The sequence below is a fragment of the Danio rerio genome, chromosome 10 (genome assembly GCF_052040795.2).
Source record: "Danio rerio strain M-AB ecotype USA chromosome 10, GRCz13ab, whole genome shotgun sequence".
NCBI classification, from domain to species: Eukaryota; Metazoa; Chordata; class Actinopteri; order Cypriniformes; family Danionidae; genus Danio; species Danio rerio.
In genome coordinates, this window is record NC_141030.1 from 32,081,532 (window position 1) to 32,106,328 (window position 24,797).

Below are 24,797 nucleotides of genomic sequence, written 5' to 3' on the forward strand. Positions count from 1 at the left end.
ATGCTAACAGTTTAACCTGTAGATGTTAGATGCTGTTGAAAGACATTTGTTGCGAGCCAATATCACAGAAAAGAAGACAACTGGTGTTTTTGCTTCTTGTTCATGCGTCAAATTCTTGCACCAGTGTCAGTACTAACTGTCTGTTGAACATGTAATAAGTAGTTTGCTGTCCATGTTGTCTTTTATGTTGGATCAAAACAGTTGTCATTCAACAGCAGTTCCTAGATTTTCACTTCATTGTGATGGCCTAATCTGACAACAGATGAGCAGCAGATGAATCTACCTAACTGTCTGATTTACCCCTTGTGTGCTGTAGAGATATTTTCATCCACTTTGGGGTGATTTTCAGTCCTAATGTGGCCACAAGTGTCTCTGTGTTTCAGTAAACAGAATGATTTTTGGTGACAAACCCTGTTTTGACAGATATTTTGGGAAATTTTTTGAATTTTTTCAAGAATTCAACAATACACTCTGGAAAAAATTGACTACGCTTTCATATGTTCATGGCTGATGTAGTGACATTTTTGATTGCAAAGCCATGACGCCTTATAATCATGCATTCTTGATTGTTGCTGGTTTTTCCTGTTGGGATGAGGTAAAACTTAATTTTTTTTACTGGTAATCATCAGTTTACCTCTTCCCAACAGGGAAAACCACCAACAATCAAAGTTTTGGTTATGACAAAAAGGACAAGATCAAAATGAGTTGCTTTGTCACCCAGGAGGAGCTCTATTAGGTTAATATAACGTAACTCAATGTGTACAAATAAAAGAAAAGATAAAAGCAAATTAATAAATAAAATAACATTTGTTGAGTAAAACTAAATATTTTCTAAATTAAGTAAATGTATTTTCTCAATAATACAAATGGTGTCTTTATTCAAGAAACTATAGCAGATGTATTAAAATTTTAGAAGGGAATTTCAGTCATGTGAGGAAAATCATATTTTAGAAGTCCTTGACCAGACTGAAAACCAGCATCGCTACATGTGGTATTTTTGGACAATGGTGCCCTCTAGTTAGCAATGTGAAGTTTTGCAAGAAAAAAAAAACTGCTAAGTTGAGAAAGTTTTCTTAGAATGACAAAATCCTAGCTTCAGCAGCACTATACAGACTAAATTTCGTCGTCATAAATTATATATTATACAGTTAGCCTATCTGTCTCAGTTATCTTACAGATAGGTTGGTGTGGCCAGGTTTAATGTTGTAAAATCATACTGTTAAATAGAGGATTTTTTCAAGATGATTTATTTCACAATTAACTTAGCTTACTGTTTATTTCAACGTACATTCAGATGTTTATTCGCGTTTATTTGCGCTAGGCCTATATAGTTCACATGTACATTTCTCACGCTTGCTTGCGGTTTACATTCTGTTGCTTTCTGTTATGTTTTTTTACATTTTTAAATGATGTATAAGATGACACCAGAGTAGCCGTGCTGTTCCATGCAGTATTCTTTTATTAACTGAACTCAACATGATGACGTCACTCAGGTACGGGTAGCACACTCATACAAAATACATGACATCCCTTCTCTTAAGTTTAATACTATGCAATCTTCAGCAATGTATAAACTTTTTTTTCTTTTTCTTTTTCCATACTGTATTTGTAAACTCCTTATTATGTATGCTTTAAATAACTGCATAAACTAAATAGAACTTTTATTTATCTACACTATTCTTTCTTTATTTCTTTAATTGTAAACAGAGATGAAGTTTCTAATTCAAATCAGAGCTAAACATGCTGTAGATTTTCAGTCTTTGTATCTTGAAGGCAATTTCACTTGTCTCCCAGACCGGGTAATGTACTCATGTGACTGAGACTCAGTGACTACAGTTTCTTGTGTGTCATTGTCCAGCATTGATGACGTGTCAGGGACATGCGAGTCTATCACATCACTGACTGTGTTGTCTGTCACAGTTGTGAAACTTTTCTCTCCAGTCTTGAGAATATGTTTCCTGTTTCTCCTGTATGTTCTTCCTTCTGGAGTTTATATGATGAAGGATCTGGGTTGTTCATGTTTTCGTGTGATTATTGCAGGTTTCCAAACATCTCCTTGTTGCACTCTCACAGTTTCTCCAACATGGACATTTGGAAGTAGTCTTGTTTGTCTGTCAAAGTAAGACTTCTGCTTGTGTTGTCTTTGTTTCAATTTATGATGAATTTGTATGTTGTTTTCAGGTGTCAACAAAGTGACTGAGGTAGGTATCTTGGATTTGAGTCTGCGTCCCATCAATAACTGTGCTGGTGAGTACCCAATACCATCCAACGGTGTGTTTCTGTATTCCAATAAAGAAATGTAAGGATCATTTTTACCACACTGAGCTTTCTTCAGCAGGTTTTTTATGGTTTGGACTGCTCTCTCAGCCTGTCCATTCGACTGTGCGTGTCCCGGGCTGGATGTCACATGTTCAAATTCCCATGCTTTTGCAAAACTGCTGAACTCTGTGCTGGCATACTGTGGACCATTGTCTGAGACCACGGTATCCGGTATTCCATATCTTGCGAACATTGACTTCATTGCCATAATTACACTCTGAGCAGTTGTGTCAGACATTTTGCTGATTTCTGTGAATTTAGAGTAGTAATCAACAGAAAGTAAGTAATTTGAACCATCAAAATGGAACAGGTCTGTGCCAATTTTGGACCAAGGTCTTCCTGGTATTGGATGTGATATCATTGGCTCTCTTGGATTACTGTTCTTGTGTGCATTGCACACTGGACATTGTGATACAAACTCTTCAATTTGAGTCGACATGTTTGGCCAATACAGAACATCCCTGGCTCGTTCCTTACACTTCACAACTCCAAGATGTGATTCGTGTATTTTTGTTAGCATTTCTTTTCTCAATTGACTTGGAACAATGATCTTTGCCGATTTAAAAAGAAGTCCAGAAGTGAAACTTATTTCTTCTTTGAAAGTCCAGTATGTCTGAATCTGTTTTGGAACTTCACTTTTTTCTTTAGGCCATCCATCCATTGTCATTTTGCACAGTAATTGCATTTCTTGATCAGTAGCTGTAGCTTTGCGAAAAACATTTAGTTTTTCTTCTGAAACAGGTAAGTATGTTGTTATGCAGCACAATTCCAGCTGTTGACCAAGCAAATCTTCTGTACACTCATTCAGGTATGCACGACTTAATGCATCAGCAATGTGCATTTCTTTACCTGGCTTGTAAACTACCTTCAGGATGTATCTTTGAAGTCTGAGGAGCATGCGCTGCAATCTAGGTGGAGCTTGGTGCAGTGGTTTCTTAAAAATGATCTCCAATGGTTTATGATCACTTTCAACCTCCACTTCTTTGCCATAGAGATATTGATGAAATTTTTCACATCCATAAACAATAGCAAGCAACTCTTTTTCAATTTGTGCGTAATTCTTTTGAGCATCTGTTAGCGCACGTGATCCATATGCCACTGGCTTTTTGTCTTGTAGAATAACTGCTCCAATTCCTTCTGAGCTGGCATCAACTGAAAGCGTGACAGGTTTCTGTACATTGAAGAATTGTAGTGTTGGTGCATTTGCTAACAAATTCTTCATTTTTGTGAAGCTTTTTTGTTGCTCTTCCTCCCAGTGCCACTGAATATCTTCTTCAAGCAGTTTTCTAAGAGGAGCACTGATATCGGATAGATTTGGAATGAATTTGGACAGGTATTGCACCATGCCCATAAATCTCATGAGTGCTTGTTTGTTTTCAGGTGGTGGCATTTTTACAATAGCTCTTACTTTTTCCTCATCTGGCTTGAGACCTTCCTCTGAGATGATATGTCCAAGATATCTTATTTCTGAAGTTCTTATTTGGCACTTGCTCTTGTTCAGTTTTAGATTACACTCTCTTGCTCTTTCCAGTAGCTTGATGAGTCTGTGATCATGTTCTTCTGTTGTTTCTCCCCATACTAGGATGTCATCTATGACATTGACCACACCTTCAAGACCTTCTAACATCTGTGCAATTGCACGCTGGAACACTTCACTGGCTGATGACACACCAAACGGTAAGCGAAGGAATCTATACCTGCCTATTGGTGTATTGAATGTACAGAGTTTGGAGCTTTCTTCATCTAGCTTTATTTGCCAGAAACCTTGATTAGCGTCCAGGACTGAAAATATCTTGGCATTTGGCATGCTGGATACCACTTCTTCCACTGTCAGTAATGGATAATGGTCACGCTTTATTGCTTTATTGAGGTCCTGCGGATCCATACATATACGGATTTTGTTTGGTTTCACCACAGTTACCATACTATTCACCCAATCTGTCGGTTCTGTCTGCTTTACTATAACTCCCATACTTTCCATCTTGTGTAATTCTTCAACTATTTTGTCTTTAAGGGCTATTGGAACCTTTCTTGGTGGATGAATCACTGGTGACACATCAGGGTCTGTTTTAATGTGATGCACAGTTGGTAAGCAACCAAGACCACAAAACAAGTCATCAAATCCTTTTAAAGGGTCGGCTTTATTTTCACTTTCACTTATTTCATGAATTCTTTTGACCATTTTTAGTTTTTCACAGGTTGTGCGTCCAAGTATTGCAGGTACGTTTCCATCCACCACTTGAAACTGAATGTTGTGCTTTTGTTTTCTGTAGGTGAAAGTTAGCTGTACTTGACCCACAGGCGACATCTTGTGGCCAGAATATGTAACTAGGTGACAGTTAGATTTCTTCAGTTTTCTTTGTGTTTCTAGCGTTGTGAACACATTGTGGGGCATTACATTACAGGCTGCTCCTGTGTCTAACTTGAATGTGACACTCTTGTTGTTTATTCTCAAGCTTTCAGTCCAGTTGTCTTTCAGATTTTGTGCTTCAGTGGTGACAGTGTGCACATTTTTCACTCTTTGATTTGTTTGCAGCTCAATAGTTCCTACAAAAAAATCACTTCGTTCATCATCACTTTGCTCATTTTCATCTATTGATTGTATTTTCTTTGTTGATACTTGAGTTTTGCACATTTTTGCAAAGTGATTCCTTTTGTTACAGGATTTACACACTTGTCCATACGCTGGGCACTTTTGGTATTCATGTTGATATCCACATCGTGAACATTTCACGTGTGTTTTGGACTGATTTTCCAAAGCGTGTTGTCTACTTTTCTGTTCAAACTGCACAGTTTTGCCTCTTCTCTTTGTATTTTTAACACTGCTTATTTTATTCACGTCAACTTCTTCAACAAGCATTTTCATTTGATTTGACGTAATTTCATTGGCTCTGCAGGTGTCTATTGCCTTTTCCAACGTGAGATCTGCCTCCCGCAACAGCCTTGCGCGAACATTGTCATCTTTTATCCCGCAAACAATTCTGTCCCTTATTAGCGAGTCAGTCAAATCACCGAATTCACAGTCTTTCGCCTTGTGTTTAAGATCCGTGACGTATGCATCAATTGTCTCTCCGGTACTTTGTGTTCTCGTGAAAAACATGTGACGAATATATGGCAGATTCTTTCTTGGCTCACAGTACTCTTTAAATTTCCTTTTAAGTGCGTCAATCTTATTCACTTCTTCTGCGGTGAACTGGAGTGTGTTATAAACTTTGATCGCTTCTTCACCCGCGATATGAAGAAAGGTTGCACACTGTACTGTTTCTGATTTCTCCGCCACTCCGCTAGCAATGAGGTATAATTCAAATTTTTGAAGCCATACCTTCCAATTCTCAGCCAAGTTGCCTTGAAGAGACAACACTGATGGTGGTTGCAGTAGTGACATCTTCTCAGTTGTGCTTTCCGTTTACAATCCCTTTTCTGACACCATGTTATGTTTTTTTACATTTTTAAATGATGTATAAGATGACACCAGAGTAGCCGTGCTGTTCCATGCAGTATTCTTTTATTAACTGAACTCAACATGATGACGTCACTCAGGTACGGGTAGCACACTCATACAAAATACATGACACTTTCAGCCTCTGCTTTACAGGTACGCTGAGCAAATTTCGACACATTATTCATGATATTTACAGTACAACGAATGTCAGGAAATTTACCCGGAAACAGCAGCTCTTTAATCAAACATCAGATCGGTAACACTTACTTTCACCAGTGCATTTGATCAAGTATCAATTACTTTTCAGCACGATAATCTTGAGAGGTTATAATGTCCTCGCAGTTATAATTGATATGCTAAACTTAGGTGCTCTTCGTGTTACTTTCATGTTAACTGAAAATATTTTCAGGATGTAGCCTATCTATTCTCGCTCATAGGTGTTAAAACGCGGGCAGCTTCATCACAAAGAAAATCGCAATGCAGGACCGTGTGGATTATTGAATTAGTGAAACATAGGCTACTAAATTAAAGGAACTAAAAATTGTTAACAAAAGTAGTATAAAATACACTGGATGTTTTTACAATACAGATGTAAAGATAATTTAGGTAAAAGCAGAATTAAATTCACTAAGAACATGCTGAAACTTGGTTAAGACTGCTGAAAAAATAGCATATGCTGCTATGGTATGTTTTGATGCTGGTATGCTGGTCTTGCTTGTTTCAATGCTGGTTTTGCTGGTCTCAATGCTGGTTTTGCTGGTCTCAATATTGGTCTTGCTGGTCTCAATAATGGTCAGGAGCAGCACTGAGACCAGCAAAACCTATGAGGTGCCGTGTAGGATTTAAATCAAACTTTGCTTATCAACACATACATAAAACACGTGTATATACACCTTTAAATTACTCGCATATACACCTATACTACTGGATGTTCAAAACAACATGAATGAAACTTGTGTATATACTTATAAACTTGACACATGAATACACCCACATACACACGCGCATACATATAAACTCGATCCTCACATAAACACCCACATTAACACATGCACATACATATAAACTTGCTGCATGCAAACACACCTATACACACTTGCATATACATATAAACTCGATTCTCGCATAAATACCCACATTAACACATGCACATACATATAAACTCACTGCATGCAAACACACCTATACTGGCATATAGCCCCAATGCCTAAACTCAATGCTTGTATACACCTATAAACACCCAAAATAACACTCGCTCAAACATACAAAAATAATAATAATAATAATAAATAAAATTCACAAACGTTTATCACGAATCTGGTTATTGCAAAGCTTATGAAATAGAAATAATGTGATTAATAGAGGGGTTAAATATGTTAAATTATGAACATATGTTATATAAAATATAAGTCTATATAAATAGACTATTCAAAATAAGAAATATTTTTATTTAAAACCTTTTCATTTAATTAGGTAATTACATACACAAATATAATTGGACAGATAGAACCCTTAAAGGACGTTCAAAAAGCAACCAGAATTATAAATATAAATGTATACTCAAACTAAACTCCTCTTTTCTATTGCAAATGTTAATGTAGCCTATAGTCTTCTTGTTTTGTTTTTTAAATTTTTATAATTATTATGCTTTTTATATGTTTTTACAATGTGGGTGTCAAAATTGCAAGATTTTGGTATCATTTTGATTGTTAATTATTCAGCATAAAAAAATAAAATTAAAAAACCCCGCTGATTAAAAGTCTCTGCTCATCACGTTGGTCAAGTTATCCCCCATGGAAAAGCTACATATATATTATCTGGACACTCCTTTTGTGTTTAATAACTACTACTTATATTTTTACAGCAGATGGCATCCAGCATTTTGGTGCAATAGCCTGTTTATTGGTGACAGAAAAACCCACTTAAGTGCATTCCTGCCCCCTACTGGACATAAGTGTGTATCATAACCCTTGACGAATAGTGACACCAATAATAAAACAAACATAAAAAACTAATATTAAACGAACATATTTTGTTCAAAATGATTACTTAAACAACCTTATATTTATTAAACCATAATAACATTTCCAATAATTTAATTGCATAATAAACCTTTAATTTTGCAGGAGCATTCCTTAGCATTATCTTTTTTTTTTTTTTTTTTTTTTAGAATAAGCATTATCTATTTTCATAATTCAACAGATGTAATTCCTCTATTAATCGCATTATTTCTGTTTCTTAAGGTTTGCAATAACCTGATTCATTACAAATAATAATCTTGTTCATTACAGTCAAAGGACTTTTACGTTGAAATTAAACTACTTCCTTTTAAAGTGAAATAACTTCATTCTACTGTGAAAATTCATGCATACACACATATGAAATCACTTGCATATATGTATATACACAACTAACTGTATATATGTTTGAGAATTTTATTTTGTATGTTTCCACAAGTGTCATTTGGGTGTTTATGCACACATCAAGTTTATATTCTTATGTGAGAGTTTATGGGTGTATATGCATAGATCAAGTTTATATGTATATGCAAGCGTGTATAGGTGTGTTTGCATGCAGCAAGTTTATATGTATGTGCATGTGTTAATGTGGGTGTTTATGTTAGGATCGAGTTTATATGTATATGCAAGTGTGTATAGGTGTGTTTGCATGCAGCAAGTTTATATGTATGTGCATGTGTTAATGTGGGTGTTTATGTTAGGATCGAGTTTATATGTATGCGCGTGTGTATGTAGGTGTATTCATGCGTCAAGTTTATATGTATATAAATAAGTTTCATTCATGTTGTTTTGAACATCCAGTAGTATATGTGTATATGCGAGTAATTTAAAGGTGTATATACACATGTTTTATGTATGTGTTTGTAAGCAAAGTTTGATTTAAATCCTACACGGCACCTCATAAAAACCAGCATTGAGACCAGCACTGAAACCAGCAAGACCAGCAAAACCAGCATTGAGACCAGCATCAAAACATCTTAACAGCATATGCTGTTTTTTCAGTAGGGAAGTTGATGTAAAATCAGACAAATTTTTCAGAAATTATTTTTTGTCTGTGTTTTTGCAGATACAGATTGTTTTAGCTCACATGGGGCAAAGAAGTGAAGCTGGCCTGCGATGGTAGTGTACTTCAGAAACAAGTTCATCAAATCTGAGGTGCTCTAAGATACTTAGTTTTTGGCCAAAGCAATAATAGCTTAATAAAAACATTAGACGACTATGATTTTTTTTCATTGATTTGTATTCTTAAACGACTAGCCAGTGTTTTATTCGAAGCTTAAGAAGAAACATAAAAAGAGTCTATAGTAAAATGCTGTGTTTGACTTGTATTTAACCTCCAACAAATTAGACAGCTGAACTGAGAAAGTTATAATTTAAGAGTGTTTTAACAACACAATTACTACAGCATATGTAAGGCTGATGTAGCTCAAGGGAAACATAGGAAACAACCACAGTGTCCTTAACATCTTTAAAAAATTAAATAAAACCTTAAACATTAGACCAAATGTGTGAGGAATAAAGCCATATCTTTTCATCATTTAAAGTGGAATTGTGGATTCTGTACATGTGAACTTGGACCACAAAACCAAAAAGTCTTTTGTTGCATAGGTATATTGTTTGTAATAGCCAAATATACATGGTATAGATCAAACATTTACATTTTTTATGCCAAAAAAATCTGAATATTATACAGAACATGTCCTATGAAGATGTTTTGCATTGCTAAGCTTGTAATCTTGACAACTGTAAATGTGATTTTCTCAGTATTTAGATTTTTCGAATCCTTAGATTCCAGATATTTAATTAAATAGTTGTATCTCTGCCAAGCATTGTCTTATAATAACTATCCATATGGAAATTATATATATTCAGCTTCCAGATGATGTATAAATCTAAAATAATAATAATAATAATAATAATAATAAAATAAATAAATAAATTACACTTGTCACTGATTTTGTGGTCCAGGGTCACAAATGTAAAGTCTCCTGTGAAATTCTTATCGTTTAACAAGGACGTAACAGCTATGAAAATCACAAACACCAACTTGCAGACTGTTCAATATTACCAATGAATGTTTATTTAAAACTGATTTTTAAAAAAATACAAAATCTGATTTATTGTACATTAATATTCCATATTGACAAGATTCTCTTGCTCATATACTGTACAACAGCAACTTAAAGTTTTTGTGACATAAGTTATGAAACGTTGCCTTCAGTAAAATCTGTTTGCTCTGGAACAAATAACAGATTAATGAAACCAAAGATTCCCATTAAAATTAATTATATATCATATTTAACTATAGATACATACACCAGAGCCAGCAGTTGATTCCAGAAGAACTGGCCAAAGTAAAGCTGTTTTTGTGGTTTCATAAGTGCTGAAAAACTACAAATGCACTGGAGTTCGCCATACATGTTGTACAACAACATTATAGCCTCTTTAAAATGCATTCAGTGACACAACAACAGTAATATTTGTACATTTCTGGTTTTGGTCCTATGAAATGACTATGTTAGAAATATTTGCTGTAACAATACTGGTAATGTATCACATTGGCAGAAAGACCTCTCAGTTAATCAGAATCAAGAACCAGAATGAACTGTTGGATGAAACTTAGGGTAGTGAATGAACCGGACTATATTGATCATAGTGAAAAGCCTTGATGTTGTGAGGCATTGAGTCTGACCGGGCTGCATGGAACTGGATGGTGATTACCCAGTGATGAATAGATTTCATTCTGCACATAGGTAGGGGTGTCAGATTGGACAGGAGACCGGTGATGCGCTCTTCCTGGATGAAGATAAAAATGACGACTTGTAATTCTGAAACTTTTGTTTTTGAAGATTGCATCATCCTGCTACATTTGAATAGACATAAATTCAACAGTAACACTTTACTTGAAGCGGTGTTCATTTGACTGTCATATGAAACCCTTATAATCATGAAATGACACATAATGAATGTTAATGAGATTTTATGCATGCTTATGACAGCTATTATTAAGTGTCATTTACTCAATTATGTCATTTTAAATGCATAGATGACGTTTATTATGCTAACTTGACATTGTCATGAACTGAGTGAATGACACTAAATGACAGCTGTTATAAGCATGAATAAAATCTCATTTACATTCATGACGTGTCAATGTCATGATTATAAATGTTTAATGGCAGTCCTATGAACACCACTTTAAGTAAAGTGTTACCATTACGAAATATGATATACGCTATATTTTTGCTTTTGATAATATTTAATATTCTTACATAATATTCTTTTTTAAATAAAACTTCTTTGATTCTCAGTGATTTGACACACACACACACACATTAAATATTGAAGAATTATTGTTATACTCACTGTAACGCTCACAGGTAACTGTAAGAATGAGTACGGCAAGAATCAGTAATGCAGAGGTCGCCACAGCTATCCATACATCTACTGTATTAAGAACAGTTATTGAGCAGAATTAACTATCACAATTATTGCATTCCAAACATGCTATTCTCTAAAAATGCTGGGGAGTTTTTATTTCTCAAAATAAATATATATTGCCAAATTTAACCTTGTTTTTAGGTTTGTCCATAATATAGCCAATTTGTATGGAAATTTTTTTTTTTTTAGATGTGTGTGGGATTTCATGCTATTATGAGATTGAATATCAATTACAAACATAAAATAGGTGATACCTTGGTCTTTGTTACAGTAATTAGGAAGCACATGAAGAGTTGTTGGTTGGCTTAAGGTCGAGTGGTTCACCCAACACGAGTAGTTTTCACAGTCAGATGTATTCAGATATGAATGGAGAGTGAAGGATCCATCTGGGTTGGTTTTGTTAATGTTCAGTGTCTGAGAAATGTTCTGAAATTCTCCATTTCTCATCCACACCTGTTTTATAGCTGAAGGATAAAACTCTTCAGAGCTGCAAAGGATTGTAAATCCATCCAATGCTCTTGTTTGTGATACAGACACAGTGGGGCGAGCTGTAAGAAATTGAAGCGTTAATAGTTTTAACAGCATATACATGTTAATTCATTGTATAATATCTACCATCACATATCAATTTACTTCTAGTCATAATTAACTTACCAATCACTTGAACAAATGTTCTGTCGTCTCGCAAAACAACTGAAGGAGGTGGAATGGTTCTGGTCTGAACACATTTATAAGTGCCAGTATCATTTATCTGCAGATATGATACCTCAAATGAGATGCCATTAAGGATCCAAATTAATCTAACATTATACTTACAAGATTGACTAATCAATGAATTGTTCATAATCTTTACCGAGCACAATATATAATTGCTATAATTGTTTTCTAGTTTCACATCGAAACTGACAGTTTCATCTGATGGTTTGTATCTACAGCTAATATTGACTGATGCTCCTCGATGAACAGTTTGAACTGATGTGTTGGTTAAAGATGTATGTCCAGCTACAACAGCTGAAAAAAGCAGGCAGTTCATATTAAAGAAGTAAATATCTTTATTGCCGAATCACAGTATGAAGATTAAACTGCATAATCATTACCAGAAAACAAAGACAGGAGCATCCACTTGCATGCAGTCACAAAGATACTCACTGATGTTATCTATTGAGAACAGAAAGATATAGCGATAGTTTATTTTTGCCTGTTCTGCATTAATGGCTATAGCTAACTAGTGACAAATAGCCATTGACTATTGATCTGAATTCAAATCAAAGATTATCAAAATGAAAAGTTAGATGACATAAAATGGATGAAACTATGGAAAAAATAAGAAAACAGCGGCAAGCTGAGAGTCAGTCAGAACTTATTTTACATTTCCGATAACAAACGATCAACCAACCAGCATCAAGTATTCAAGAATATAAAAGTCTCTCTGCAAAGTGCTCCATATCAAGATTTTAAAAATCACACATTTGTACATTACTGAATGATTATGATTCACAAGTTTGAGCAAAACAGGTTTCACATTTGACTGTCAGAGAACTTCAAGCTATTTACTAGCAGCATAAAAACATTTTCGCATTTACATTTTAAGCTTACATAATATGAAATCTCACCATTTCAAATGCCAGAAAGTGCCTCCTCGTTTGTATTTCTCATGAACTGATGGTTCAACCTCACAGTGGTGTGAAAGAAGAAGTGATGATTCTCTGAGGAGGAGCTTTCATTTAACTTAAGTGAGAAACAAGCTCAACCCATCTGACGAAGGCAGTCTGAAACTTAAAAACCTATCATTTAATTGTAAGTTTTTTCCAGATGCTCCCAAGAGAAATGACTATTCTTTCAGAGAGCAGCCAATCACAAACACTCTTTTCTTTTCAGGCCTTCACTATGTTGCTGAACTGGGGAACTTTAAATAGTTAAAACCAATGTCCTCAAGACCTCATTTGCTTGAAGCTGTCTGCACCAAGACCTCTTTTGTACAGCATGCGCTTTGTGCTCTGAAGAAGCGGTGAGATCTAATTTAAACCACACAGTGTAGGAGGTTATGAACACGTGCAAGGCAGGGAAGTTGATTTATAGGTCATGTACCATAAGACATACAATACAAAAAGAGATACAAAATGAAAAGAATGAATTATATAATGACCAAAGAGCCAGTGCATTGACCTTGTGCCCAAACCAAGTTACTGTCTGCAGTTGGCAAATGAGTTTCTGTTGCATCTTAAGGCTGTTGTAGGAAGCTCTTAGAAAGTGATTTCCTTGTGTTTATGTTAAAAGGCATGCTATATTTGACCTTTCACTTTGTGCTAGTCACCCTTTTTGTCACAACTGTAATCATATACAAGTTACTTACTCCAAACTATTTTCAAACATTTACAAACCCCAAATCAGAAAATGTTTGGACAGTATGGAAAACGCAAATAAAAAGAAAGTAATGAATTGAAGAAGATAAAGAAATGGTTGCTGTGTGTTCCGGATCAAAAAGGATAAGCATCATCCACACTGCAAGCAGCAACAAGTCCAAAAGCCAGGGTCTGTCATGGTATGGGGTTATGTTATAAATGATTTCAGATTTTGAAGCACAATATGCTGCCTTCTTTCATGGTGCACCAAGGCATGTTTCAACAAGACAATGCAAAACCACATTCTGCACACACATCACAAAGTCCTGGCTGTGGAGGAAGATGATACAGGTATTTGTTTGGTCTGTCTGCAGTCCCGACCTGTCTCCAATAGAGAATGTTTGGTGCATTTTAAAGTGCAAAATGCAACAAAGACCCCGTACTGTTGCACACCTTAAGACTTGTTTGCAGGAAGCATAGGACAAAATTAAACCTGAAACACGTCATTACTTGGTGTCAGTCCCTAAACACCACAGTCACAAGTCACAGCTGAATGAACCAAACATTTTAAAACAATAGGATTTTTTAATGAATTTCAGTTGTTTTATAATATTCATTTATTAATTTTCTTTTCGGCTTAGTCGATTAATAATCTGGGGTCACCACAGTGGAATGAACTGCCAACTTATCCAGCATATGTTTTACGCAGTGGTTGCCCTTCCAGCCATAACCCAACACTGGGAAACACCCATACACACTCTTTCACACACATACACTACGGACAATTAAGCCTATTCAGTTCATCTATAGCATACGCCATGGGCTGTGGGAGAAACCGGAGCACTCACGCGAACACAGGGACAACATGCAAACTCCACATAGAAATGCCAACTAACCCAGCCAGGGCTCGAATCAGCGAGTTTATTGCTGTGTGATGATCATGCTACCCACTGCTTCATCGTGATGCCCTGTTTTATAAAATATTTGATTGAACAAAAAGTAACTTGTTTAATTCTGTATGGAAATTGTATTTATAACAGATAAATTTAGTGAATAATTCAATGACCCCTTTGTCTTATAGCTTTTCATTTTTGGTAATTAATGACGCAAGTAAATGATTCAAGGATTCTCTTTTTTGGTTGTAGCATGATTCAGGGTTTCTCACAGAAATCAGCTAAATGTGTTATTCAAAGAATTGTTTATAAACCATTGGTTACTCTCTCACACATTGAAAGATCTGCTAAATCTGCTTTATAAACAGGGACCAGTGTCCTCTGAAAGTCAAATCTGAAGTCCAAAACTATTAGGGTGGTGAAAAAGCTACAGTTCTATCATTGCAAAAAGCATCCCTTTAACATTCATTGTCGAGAAGGGTGGACTCTGATAGGGCTGCATGGCATTGGATGATGGTTACCCAGTGTTGAATACAACATCTCAGTCTGTAGGTGATCATGAAGCACAGGTTCAGATGTGACACTCACTGCTACTGGAGACACAGACGACTTACGTGCTCTTCCTAGAAGAACATGAGAGTATATATTTAGTCACTGCATTTTATGATAAAAGTATTTTTCAAAACACTAATACTTGGCCCTTCATTCAGTATAAGCCTATGCAACATCACAGAGTTTAATTTAATCAAGAGTTGTGTTTATTTTATGACAGAGATCTTGTATGATCTAATGTAACGTCTAAAGTGCCAAAGACTTTTAAGTGGGAATCAGGTGACTGGGGTATATGCACAGACTTTTAATTTTCAGTCAGTCAGCCCAAACACATCCGGTGAACTGTCACTCCGTTACAAAATCACCAAGTTTATTATCTGATTTCTTTAAAAATCTGTGATCTTCACTTCGATAAATATACAATATAAAGAGGGTTTTTCGACCAGACAAGAAGCACTGCATTAAATTCCATTTTATCACACCATATATTTAAAATACGAATATTTAATTTACCCCAGTATTTCCTACGCTAGCCTGATGCTACTGGCGGATGCTGTTGAGCAGGGGTGCTCAATCCTGTTGCTGGAGATCTACCTTCCTGCAGATTTCAGTTGCTACCCATATCAAACACACCTGAACCAATTAATTAGGACCTAAACACCACTTAATAATTACAGGCAGGTGTGTTTGATATGGGTAGCAACTGAAATTTGCAGGAAGGTAGATCTCCAGGAACAGCATTGAGCACCCCTTGCTGTAAAGCGTTTACATCAGGGGTGCCCAAACATTTTTCTATAAAGTGCCAAAAATCTAACTAGATTGAGGGCTGTGGGCTGAATGTACTGTATACCAAACCATATATATTATTTTTGCCATGGGTAATTTGCTAATTTATTCTGTTGTATTTAAAAATAACTAGAAAATGTTGCTTTAAATAATGCAGTATAATTTTTTAACATTTTATAATGAACTTATTACAGTAAAAACATAAACAATCCCATTTATAACACAACAGAGTTCAATGCTGAATTTGCTCGGAGATGTCTCGTGCAATGTCCTTCATCTATCAAGTGACAGTATTTACATTTTAAAAGTCTAATTCATTTACAGTATTTAATTACATAATTTAACGTTCGAGGTTACAGAAGTAACCCTTCGTTCCCCGAGGAGGGGAACGGAAGTGCTATAGGTGGATTACATGTAGAAAATCCACGTATGGGAGGTTTCGGTTCAGAAGCCGCTTGTCTGAAAGAGTATTGAACGGGCCAATGAAAGCAATGAATTGGCAGCGTAAGCTTGCGCAGGTGTGCCTCATTGCCAATTATCCCAGCATATAAGCACATCTGGCGCTAGCAAACGCCATCCTTTTAAGCTGAAGAGACTTTTAAACAGCTAAGGGACAGTCATTATGGCGATGGAATATAGCACTTCCGTTCTCCTCCTCGGGGAATGAAGGGTTACTTCGGTAACCTCGAACGTTCTCCTTCGGTTGGGGAACTCCAGTGCTATAGGTAGATTTGATGTAGAAAATCCACGTATGGGAGACTACAGAAAACGCCATAATGACTGCACCTTACCAACGCCTCAGATGGTGCCCTGTCCCTGAGAGAGTAGGTCCTCTCTCAAAAGGATCTGCCAGGGGAGGGCCGTCGTGAGGAGGGAGAGCTCTGATATCCAGGTCCGGTTGGGCCAGAGGGGCGCAACTAGCAGAACCTGCTCCTCGTCCTCCCTGACCTTGCACAATAGCTGCGCGAGCAGGCTCACTGGGGGAGACGCATACTCAGCCATAATCAGCCAGTCGTCGAGATAATTGAGTATGCGGATGCCCGCGAGCCGAAGGGGCGCTAAGCCACCCTCCGCGAGTTTGGTGAAGTCCCATAGAGACAGAGACAGCCCGAAGAGGAGGACCTTGTATTGTCATGCTCGACCCTCGAACTCAAACCACAGAAACTGGCGGTGGCGCGGAAGAATGGAGACATGAAAATACGCGTCCTTCAGGTTTATGGGTGCAAACCAATCCTGAGGACGAACGCATCGGAGGATGCGCTTCTGCGTAAGCGTTCTGAACGGCAGCTTGTGAAGACAGCGGCTCAAAACGCGCAGATCTAGGATTGGCCGTGACCCACTGCTCTTTTTGGGTACGATGAAGTACGGGCTGTAGAACCCGCTCTCCATCTCGGCTTGAGGAACCGGCTCGATTGCACCCTTCGCCAGGAGGGCAGCAATCTCCTCTAGCAAGACAGGGGCGGACAGGGGTTTGACCCTGGTGAAATACATGTCCGTGAACTTGGGGGGCCGTTTCGCGAACTGAATTGCGTAGCCGAGTCTGATTGTGCGTATCGCTAATGGCGTCATCGCTACAACCGCTGACGTACCAGTGGTGGGGCAGCGCGGGGCGGGTGCGCTGATACGGGGAGCGCGAGGGTCCAGCAGAAGAGCTGGAGGAGAGCGATTCGCTCTGGCTCCGCACCCTGACTCCGGAGTGGGGGCTCGGGGGCTGGGAGAAAGGAGACCGTCCCCCGTTGGAATATAGGCCCTGTCCTCCAGCGGGCGACCTCGGCGAGGAGCAGCGGAGGTGGATGGCTCGGCGGACGGAGCGGGCTTACGGTCCCGCCAATAGATGACATTGCCCATCGCATCTGACTGCTCCTTCACCGCCTTGAACTGCTGGGTGAATTCATCGACGGTGTCGCCGAACAGGCCAGCCTGGGATATGGGCGAGTCAAGAAAGCGAACTTTGTCAACATCGCGCATATCAGCCAGGTTTAGCCAGAGGTGGCGTTCCTGGACCACAAGTGTGGACATTGTCTTCCCCAGAGCACACGCGGCGGACTTAGTAGTCCGGAGAGCATAGTCGGTCGCGGTGCGCAGCTCGTGTAACAAGCCTTGGTTAGATCCACCCTCGTGCAGCTCGGACAGTGCCTGCGCTTGGTAGCGCTGGTAGGTGGCCATCTCATGCAAGGCGGAAACAGCCTGTCCCGCAGCCTTGTAAGCTTTGTAAGCCTTGTAAGGGAGGCAGATAACCTACAGGCTTGGGGCGGGAGATGGGGCGAACCGCGCCAAGTGGGGGCGCCACGGGGACAAAGATTGACCGCGATGGCGTGCTCCACCGGCGGGATCGCCTTATACCCCCTGGCAGCTCCACCTTCAAGGGTGGTAAAGGCGGAGGCAGACACAGCGCGGGCAGAGAAAGGTGCCCTCCAAGACTGCATGAGCCTACTGTGCACCTCCAGGAAGAAGGGGACAAAAGGCTTCGAAGGCTTCGCCTTCTGGTCCTCTACGTAACACCCAACTAGTCGGTCCAGCCGCGGAGCTGGGGGATGAACCATCTCCAACCCGACGGCCGAAGCAGCCCGGGAAATCACGGCTAACATGTCCACATCAGGATCCGTTTTGGTGGCGCTCGCTTGCCCAGAGGGGGCGAGCGGGTCCGGATCATGGTCGGACAGTGAAAGCCTACCCTCCGATGCCGCGGAGGACATCTGGTCTCCGATGTCAGCGAGCGTGAGAGCTACCATCTGATTAGACGGATCACTGCCAGTACCCGAAGCTTGGATGGAGCGCTTGGAGGAGCGAGAGGTCCGCGAGCCCTTAGGCGGCAGATTATCTCTCGCTGAAACCCTCAGATCTGCCTGAGCGCCCGCTGCAGAGCAGGAGGCGACTGGGGTGGCTCGCTCTCTTACGAAAGTTAGCCGCGAATTTCAACTGCGCAACGGTCATGGCATCGCAATGACAGCATGAACCGCCCCCGAGCACCACATTAACATGCTGGACCCCCAAACATGTAATGCAGTGATCGTGTCCATCATCCGGAGCCAGGAAACCCCCGCAACCAGAAATGCACAGTCGGAGCGCCATCCTGAAAAGGACGTGCTGCACGACTGTGTTGCTCTTTTAGGAAAGTTTGCAACTATAGGCACCGCTCTGGAGGAGCGGACCCAAAGAAACGCCAGGCAAGGGAGAAACCCAGCTCGACCGTCTGCCGCTGCGTAGACTCGCTCCCATCCCATCTTTCTCCCTCTCTTTTCAGATAAGATGGCGGGCCAAATCAAAGGTTAGGATCTTACTTTGGGCATCTCTGGTTTACACAGTCTTTCATTTAGTTTTATGCTTGAACAACTAAACAAACACTTAATTCTATTTAACTGATTGTATTGTAATTATATCACATTATCGATGCAGTAAAAGTTGATCATTGGATGGAAATCATCTGTGCATAAACCCCAATGGTGACAAAATATTGCATAAAAAATAAGCTTTTTTAAATAAATTGAGCCAGATGAATCTTGACATTATCATCCTGGAATATAACCATAGGACATGCTGTAAGAAATGTTTTTTTTTTTTTAAGAAATAAAAGCCTAGAAATTATTAAAAGAATATAACCATACAAACGAGAAACACAATCTCAGCAATAAGGGTAGAATCATTAAGGATTTGCTTTTTTAAAACTTAAACAATCCGTTTTTCTCCTTTTTGACAGGCAGTCTATAACACCATCTGTGCATGTGGCCAGTAAGGTTTACCAGTCAAACCAAGAATCATAGCATATAGGACATTGACTGCTGAGATAAAAACACAATTTGATCTAAAATATCATACCACAATGTTGTCGCCCACAGGATAAAAAGTCTAATGACATTTCACTTGTATATTAAAAATAAAAATAGTAACACTACAATAGCGGTACATAAATAATGATGTGTTGGATGTATTAATATGTAAACATCACATTATTATGAACTAAAGATCAGTTAATGCATGTGCTAATCATGAACAAAATATTACTACAACATGAGTTCATGTGTGAATAACGGCTACCTTGATTACTTGTTTGTACATTTGTTTTTTAATTAATGTATTAATTACGACATTAGTTTATGCTTAATTTAACCATCATCTACTCATGATATGTTAATGTATAATTATATTGTGACATCATTATTAACCCATTTTTAATACTCATGAACTCCTTATGCATGTCTGTCAAGTGCGTTTAAACCGAAGTGTTCTGTCAACATCAATATGAACAGTTTAAACACAGGAGTAGTTAAGGATGAGTTTATCATGATGTGCCCCTCCAAGTAAAGTCATGACAAAATTATACATGAACAGCTCATGAGCTCATGTTGGTTACATTTAGTTTAAACTTAAATGTTAATTAATACATTAATTAACAACACGTACCAACAAGTAATCAAGGTAGCCATTATTTACACATGAACTCTTGTGAGTCATGTTGTAGTTAAAGTTAGTTCATGATTAGCACACGTCTTATCTCATCAATTCATAATAAAATAATGTTTACTTTACATATTAATATATCATTATGTATCATGTGCTATTATTGTAAAGTGTTGTCTGAAAACCTTTAGTAGACTATGTGCACAAAAAATCTGTAGTTCTAGTTTCAAAATGACTTTCACGCAAAGAATAAGTCACCAAGAGCCGACACTGAGACTTACTGTAAGATTTACATATGATCAATGCACTGATCAAAAAGACAGTCAACAAGACCACAGGCACCACAGTCACAGGCAGAGCTACCCCTAAAGACAGAATGATTTTCATATCAATACAGTATTTAAATAAACACATTTAAATAAATATTTAAAATCTCCAAACATACCCTCTTTTTCATAGCAGGCAGAGATTGGTAAATTGGCGATGAGCGGTTTGTTTAAGGATGAGTGGTTTACCCAGCAGGAGTAGACTGTGTTGTTGATTTGTGGTGGCAGTATAAGGTATGATTCATGACTGAATGATTTATTTGAGTGTGAGCTGTTGAAGAATTCTCCATCTCTGATCCACAACAGTTCAAGTGAATCATTGTGAAATCCAGCAGAGCACAGAATCATGGTAGATCCGTCAGGCATCTTCTCACAAGACAGAGACAAGACGGGACGCACTGCGAATAGTAGAAGCTTTCAAAAACAGTTGTACAATAAATTAATCACAAATCTCTTTTTTTTTTCTGATGGCAACTTAATTATTTACCAATAACTTGGACTTGTGTTATTCCCAGATCCATGTCTGGTGGTGGTATAGTCCTCATCACTGTACAGGTGTATGTGTTTTTATCCTGGAGATTTAAGAGCTCAAATGAGATTTCCTTAGTCTCTGGAGTCCAGTTAAACTTGACGTGATCTCTGCAGTTCTGTTGTTTCCATGAACTCCCATTAAAGCGAAGTGAACAGAGAGTATGATTTAATGTCTGAATATTCACTGCCATCAATTCAGTCTCATCTGTTCGGCTGTAGTTGCAGTTGATTCTTGCCGACTGTCCATGATTGACAAATAAAGTTGTAGTGTGATTCATTGCCGCATTGGCAAAATCTGAAAAGCAAAGAACAACCTGAATTTCCCATAGCAAGCTGTGAATTACTCACATAGCTTCTCTGTTGACAAATGCTTCCTGTGTAATTTGCTGAAGCACAAAATGCATTTCACAAAAAATGTCTTTATGTTCTTCATATTGTTCATATTAAAATTTACCAAAGCCTCCAGGTTATTAGCATTTTTGTCAACAAAGAATCATAAAAGACTTGTTTCCTACCAAAAGCTGAAGTCAGCAGCATCCACCCACAACAGATCAGAGAGAAACACTGTAAGACAGTTGACACGTTATACTGAAATGTCAAATGGCTATTTATAACTGGAGTAGATAAATAACCAAGCATCTTAGCAATAGGTACACATTTAATAATTACAACTCTAAAACATACAAATGCATGTTTTTCTTTGCAAACGAACTCTGTAACAATTGCTAAAAAAGATTGATTAAAAAATCTCTCAAATCAGTTAAATACATTATAATGATTTACATCTATAATCGATATGTAAGTTAATAAAATTGTATAAAGAAGCTTTCTTATCTTTATAAAAATCACACATACCATTCCTCTTTCCTATGAAAGCGTGGTGTGTTGTCTCGCTGTTTTAGGCTGAAGTGCAATGAAAGTGGCAGAGGTGTTGATTTCCTCTAAGTTATGCAATGCTTAGCACAAATAAACTAGACAACGATACGTCATCTGGATCTCATCAAATTCCATGTAATTTACGAAACACATTTTAAAAAAATAGCAAATTACTAAACACACAATTCCAACAAAGATGGTCTGACAAAAATGAAACTAGAATAAGAACATAACGACATCCTTTTCTGACACATTGAAATATCTTTAGAAGGCCCTTCCTACTTTCATATAAATTAGCAGCCGAATGCTTTACACCAACACAATCTCTCAGCAATTCCAAAAGATCTGAATTAGTGCAGTTTTCTCTGAGTTGAACCATTGTTGGAAACATTGGTTCTACTTCACACATTAACAACAACAACAAAAAAAACAGGTTTTTTTTTTTCTTTAAAAAAATTATGAAATAAACAAAAATGTCAGAAGGTTAAAGCAGTCAAAAATTAGTAGCACATTCACAGGACTCATTAGTCTCACAGGACACCTATAGTCTCTCACTTCTCTACAGTGATCTTAATCAGCTCTTCAGTCGTTTCCACAGTTATCTGACTGTGATTTCATAGTCATTATTTTCAATAAAGGTTTAGATCAGGACTCTGGGTTGCCAATTCATTATTTAAGTGTTTTCAGCTTCAATTACCTGTTTTAGCTATTCTGCGAGATGGGTATAAACGTAGGTTGGAGCCAGCTCTTAAGTGGGTGAAGCCACCTTTCCACGGCACACGACATTTGGACACGACTGTGGAAATACCCTCCCCCCCCCCCAGTTTTGTCGTGCACCTTGGGAGAGAAGCTGATCCTCGCAGTGTCCAAAATAAAGGAGTGCAAAAGCAAGAGCCTTTATTGTTCGTGAGTACACCATAGTTGAATGAATGAATACTAGAAACTTTCAAGACCTTCTTGCAGTGTAATCCCTCCCACTTGGGGTCTCCAGACTGCAGCAATACCTACTTGCATTCTGCTGTGTGGAGTCATTTGTCCTATATGACAATTGTTGGGAGATTTGTATTCACTATGGCATGTAGCTGTACTCATGCTGCTGACAAAAAAAAAAACTAAACAAAAACAAATAAAAACACCAAACCCTCTCCTCTACCATTTATCAATGGTGGAAAGAGTCCTGAAAAATCATACTCCAGTACCATTACTTGCCAAAAAATGTAGGTCAAGTGCATTTATAAAGATTCTGTGTCTTGAGACTGATTTCTGATTAAATTTTTCCATGTGCAATTTGATTAGATGGGAATCACAGGATTGATTATACTAAAATAAACATAGTGACCGCAGATTAAAGGAAAATAGCACAGTAAAAGCACCAACACAGAACAAAATACAGACTCTAGTAAAAGAATGCATTTTAAATTATTTAGTAAAGTACAATTCCTGAGAAAAACTACTCAATTGCAGTAATTTGAGTATTTGGTTCACCACTGTCTTTCACTGACTTCTTTAGACACTTTAGGTTCAGTCTTTCTCTAGCTTGACAATGAGCATTGTGTTCTCATCACTATGGGAAGTATCAATAACTCTTATTGGCTTAAATATGAATAAGTAGGTGGTGTTTTCTGTTACAACGGAGGTGGTCGACAGTCTTGAATTTGAATACTCAGATTTTATTGCATTAGAGTTTGACTGTTGCTTGTTAGCTGGAAGTGTAAGAGGATGTTGACTTTCATCATATCTTCATAAATACTTGTTAACCACAAACACAAGAGTGGATGAGTGGGAAATAAAGAGTCAGGCCTGTGACGCATCTGTTGAAAAACATGCAAACCACTGACATTTTAGAGACACTACCTGATAAAAGGTCAATGCAGTTTATCAAAACAATGTTGTTTAAAATGCATTTTGTGTTTTAACATAACTTTGATGGTTTTACTCCCCTTCAAATGTTGACTAGTGTACTAGGCCTACAGAGAGATAGTTACAGTTTAGTACACTTTACAGATGCTTTCATGCAAAATTATGAACATGTGATATTTGTTTACACTCATGAGTCAAAACATTATGACCACCATCTTATACACTAGTCCTTTGTGTGATGCTAAAACATCACCTATGGACTATACCAGCGGTTCCTAAAGTGGGGTTCATGGAACAATTACGAGGGGTCGCTTGGTGATTTCCAAAACTCAAACAAATAAAAAGTTTATTAAACTATTAGAATTACCACATTTTATACATAACCCGCAGAAGATAGTTAATAGTTACGTTAAAGAAACAACAATAACAACATGCAAATAAAAATCCATCAGCCTTTAAATTTTTTATAATAATTTTAAATAAAATAAATCAATTACTGTAAAAATTATATGGTAATTATACTGTTGCATTTTTGTGTTGTCAATATGCTCATGTTAATATATGCTTAGTATCCACTAGGCATATATACATGTCCTGAAGTCCACTATCATCACTGTTTTTGAGCGTGTTGAGCTCCAGGTTGTTGTGACTGCACCAGACAGTGAGTTTCTTAAAGTCCTGACTGTAAGCAGACTCATCACGGTCCTGAATGAGGCCGATAAATGTGGTGTCATCTGCAAACTTCAGGAGCTGAACAGAGGAGTTCTTTGAAGTGCATTTACTCGTTTATAGGGAATTCTTGGACTATACAACCCTGGAGGTGTATTGTGATGTAGAGCACCAAAACACTAGCAGTAGACATCCCGAAGAGGCTGAATAGGATTGAAATCTAGGGAATTTGGAGGGCAAGAAACACCCTGAATTCGTAATCACTTTCACATGAAAATATAATTTATTCACTGCTGAAAATAACAAACAAATAACAGAAACCTCCACAGAGCAATACAAATAAC

At 37.8% G+C, this 24,797-nt stretch overlaps 1 protein-coding gene across 3 annotated transcripts; it reads right to left on the minus strand.

Moving 5' to 3' along the window:
- Positions 1 to 9,831: 9,831 nt before the first annotated feature.
- On the minus strand, positions 9,832 to 22,207 carry LOC141376391 (uncharacterized). Of its 3 annotated transcripts, XM_087270911.1 has the most exons (11): positions 21,904 to 22,207; positions 21,564 to 21,612; positions 21,005 to 21,343; positions 20,637 to 20,915; positions 20,473 to 20,556; positions 14,942 to 15,078; positions 12,318 to 12,378; positions 11,875 to 12,231; positions 11,475 to 11,768; positions 11,146 to 11,226; positions 9,832 to 10,575 (listed from the first exon to the last, which is right to left on the minus strand). In XM_087270911.1, exons 1-11 carry the CDS (start codon positions 21,904 to 21,906, stop codon positions 10,430 to 10,432), a joined length of 1,830 nt encoding a protein of 609 aa, XP_087127037.1. In that variant the 5' UTR covers positions 21,907 to 22,207; the 3' UTR covers positions 9,832 to 10,429. The 3 variants fall into 3 exon arrangements, with proteins under 3 accessions (XP_087127037.1, XP_087127036.1, XP_087127035.1); XM_087270910.1 differs by lacking the exons at positions 14,942 to 15,078; positions 20,473 to 20,556; positions 20,637 to 20,915; ... (1 more) ...; positions 21,564 to 21,612; positions 21,904 to 22,207 and adding an exon at positions 12,834 to 13,216 and having other exon boundaries at positions 11,875 to 11,971; positions 12,074 to 12,231; XM_087270909.1 differs by lacking the exons at positions 14,942 to 15,078; positions 20,473 to 20,556; positions 20,637 to 20,915; ... (1 more) ...; positions 21,564 to 21,612; positions 21,904 to 22,207 and adding an exon at positions 12,834 to 13,219.
- Positions 22,208 to 24,797: the final 2,590 nt, after the last annotated feature.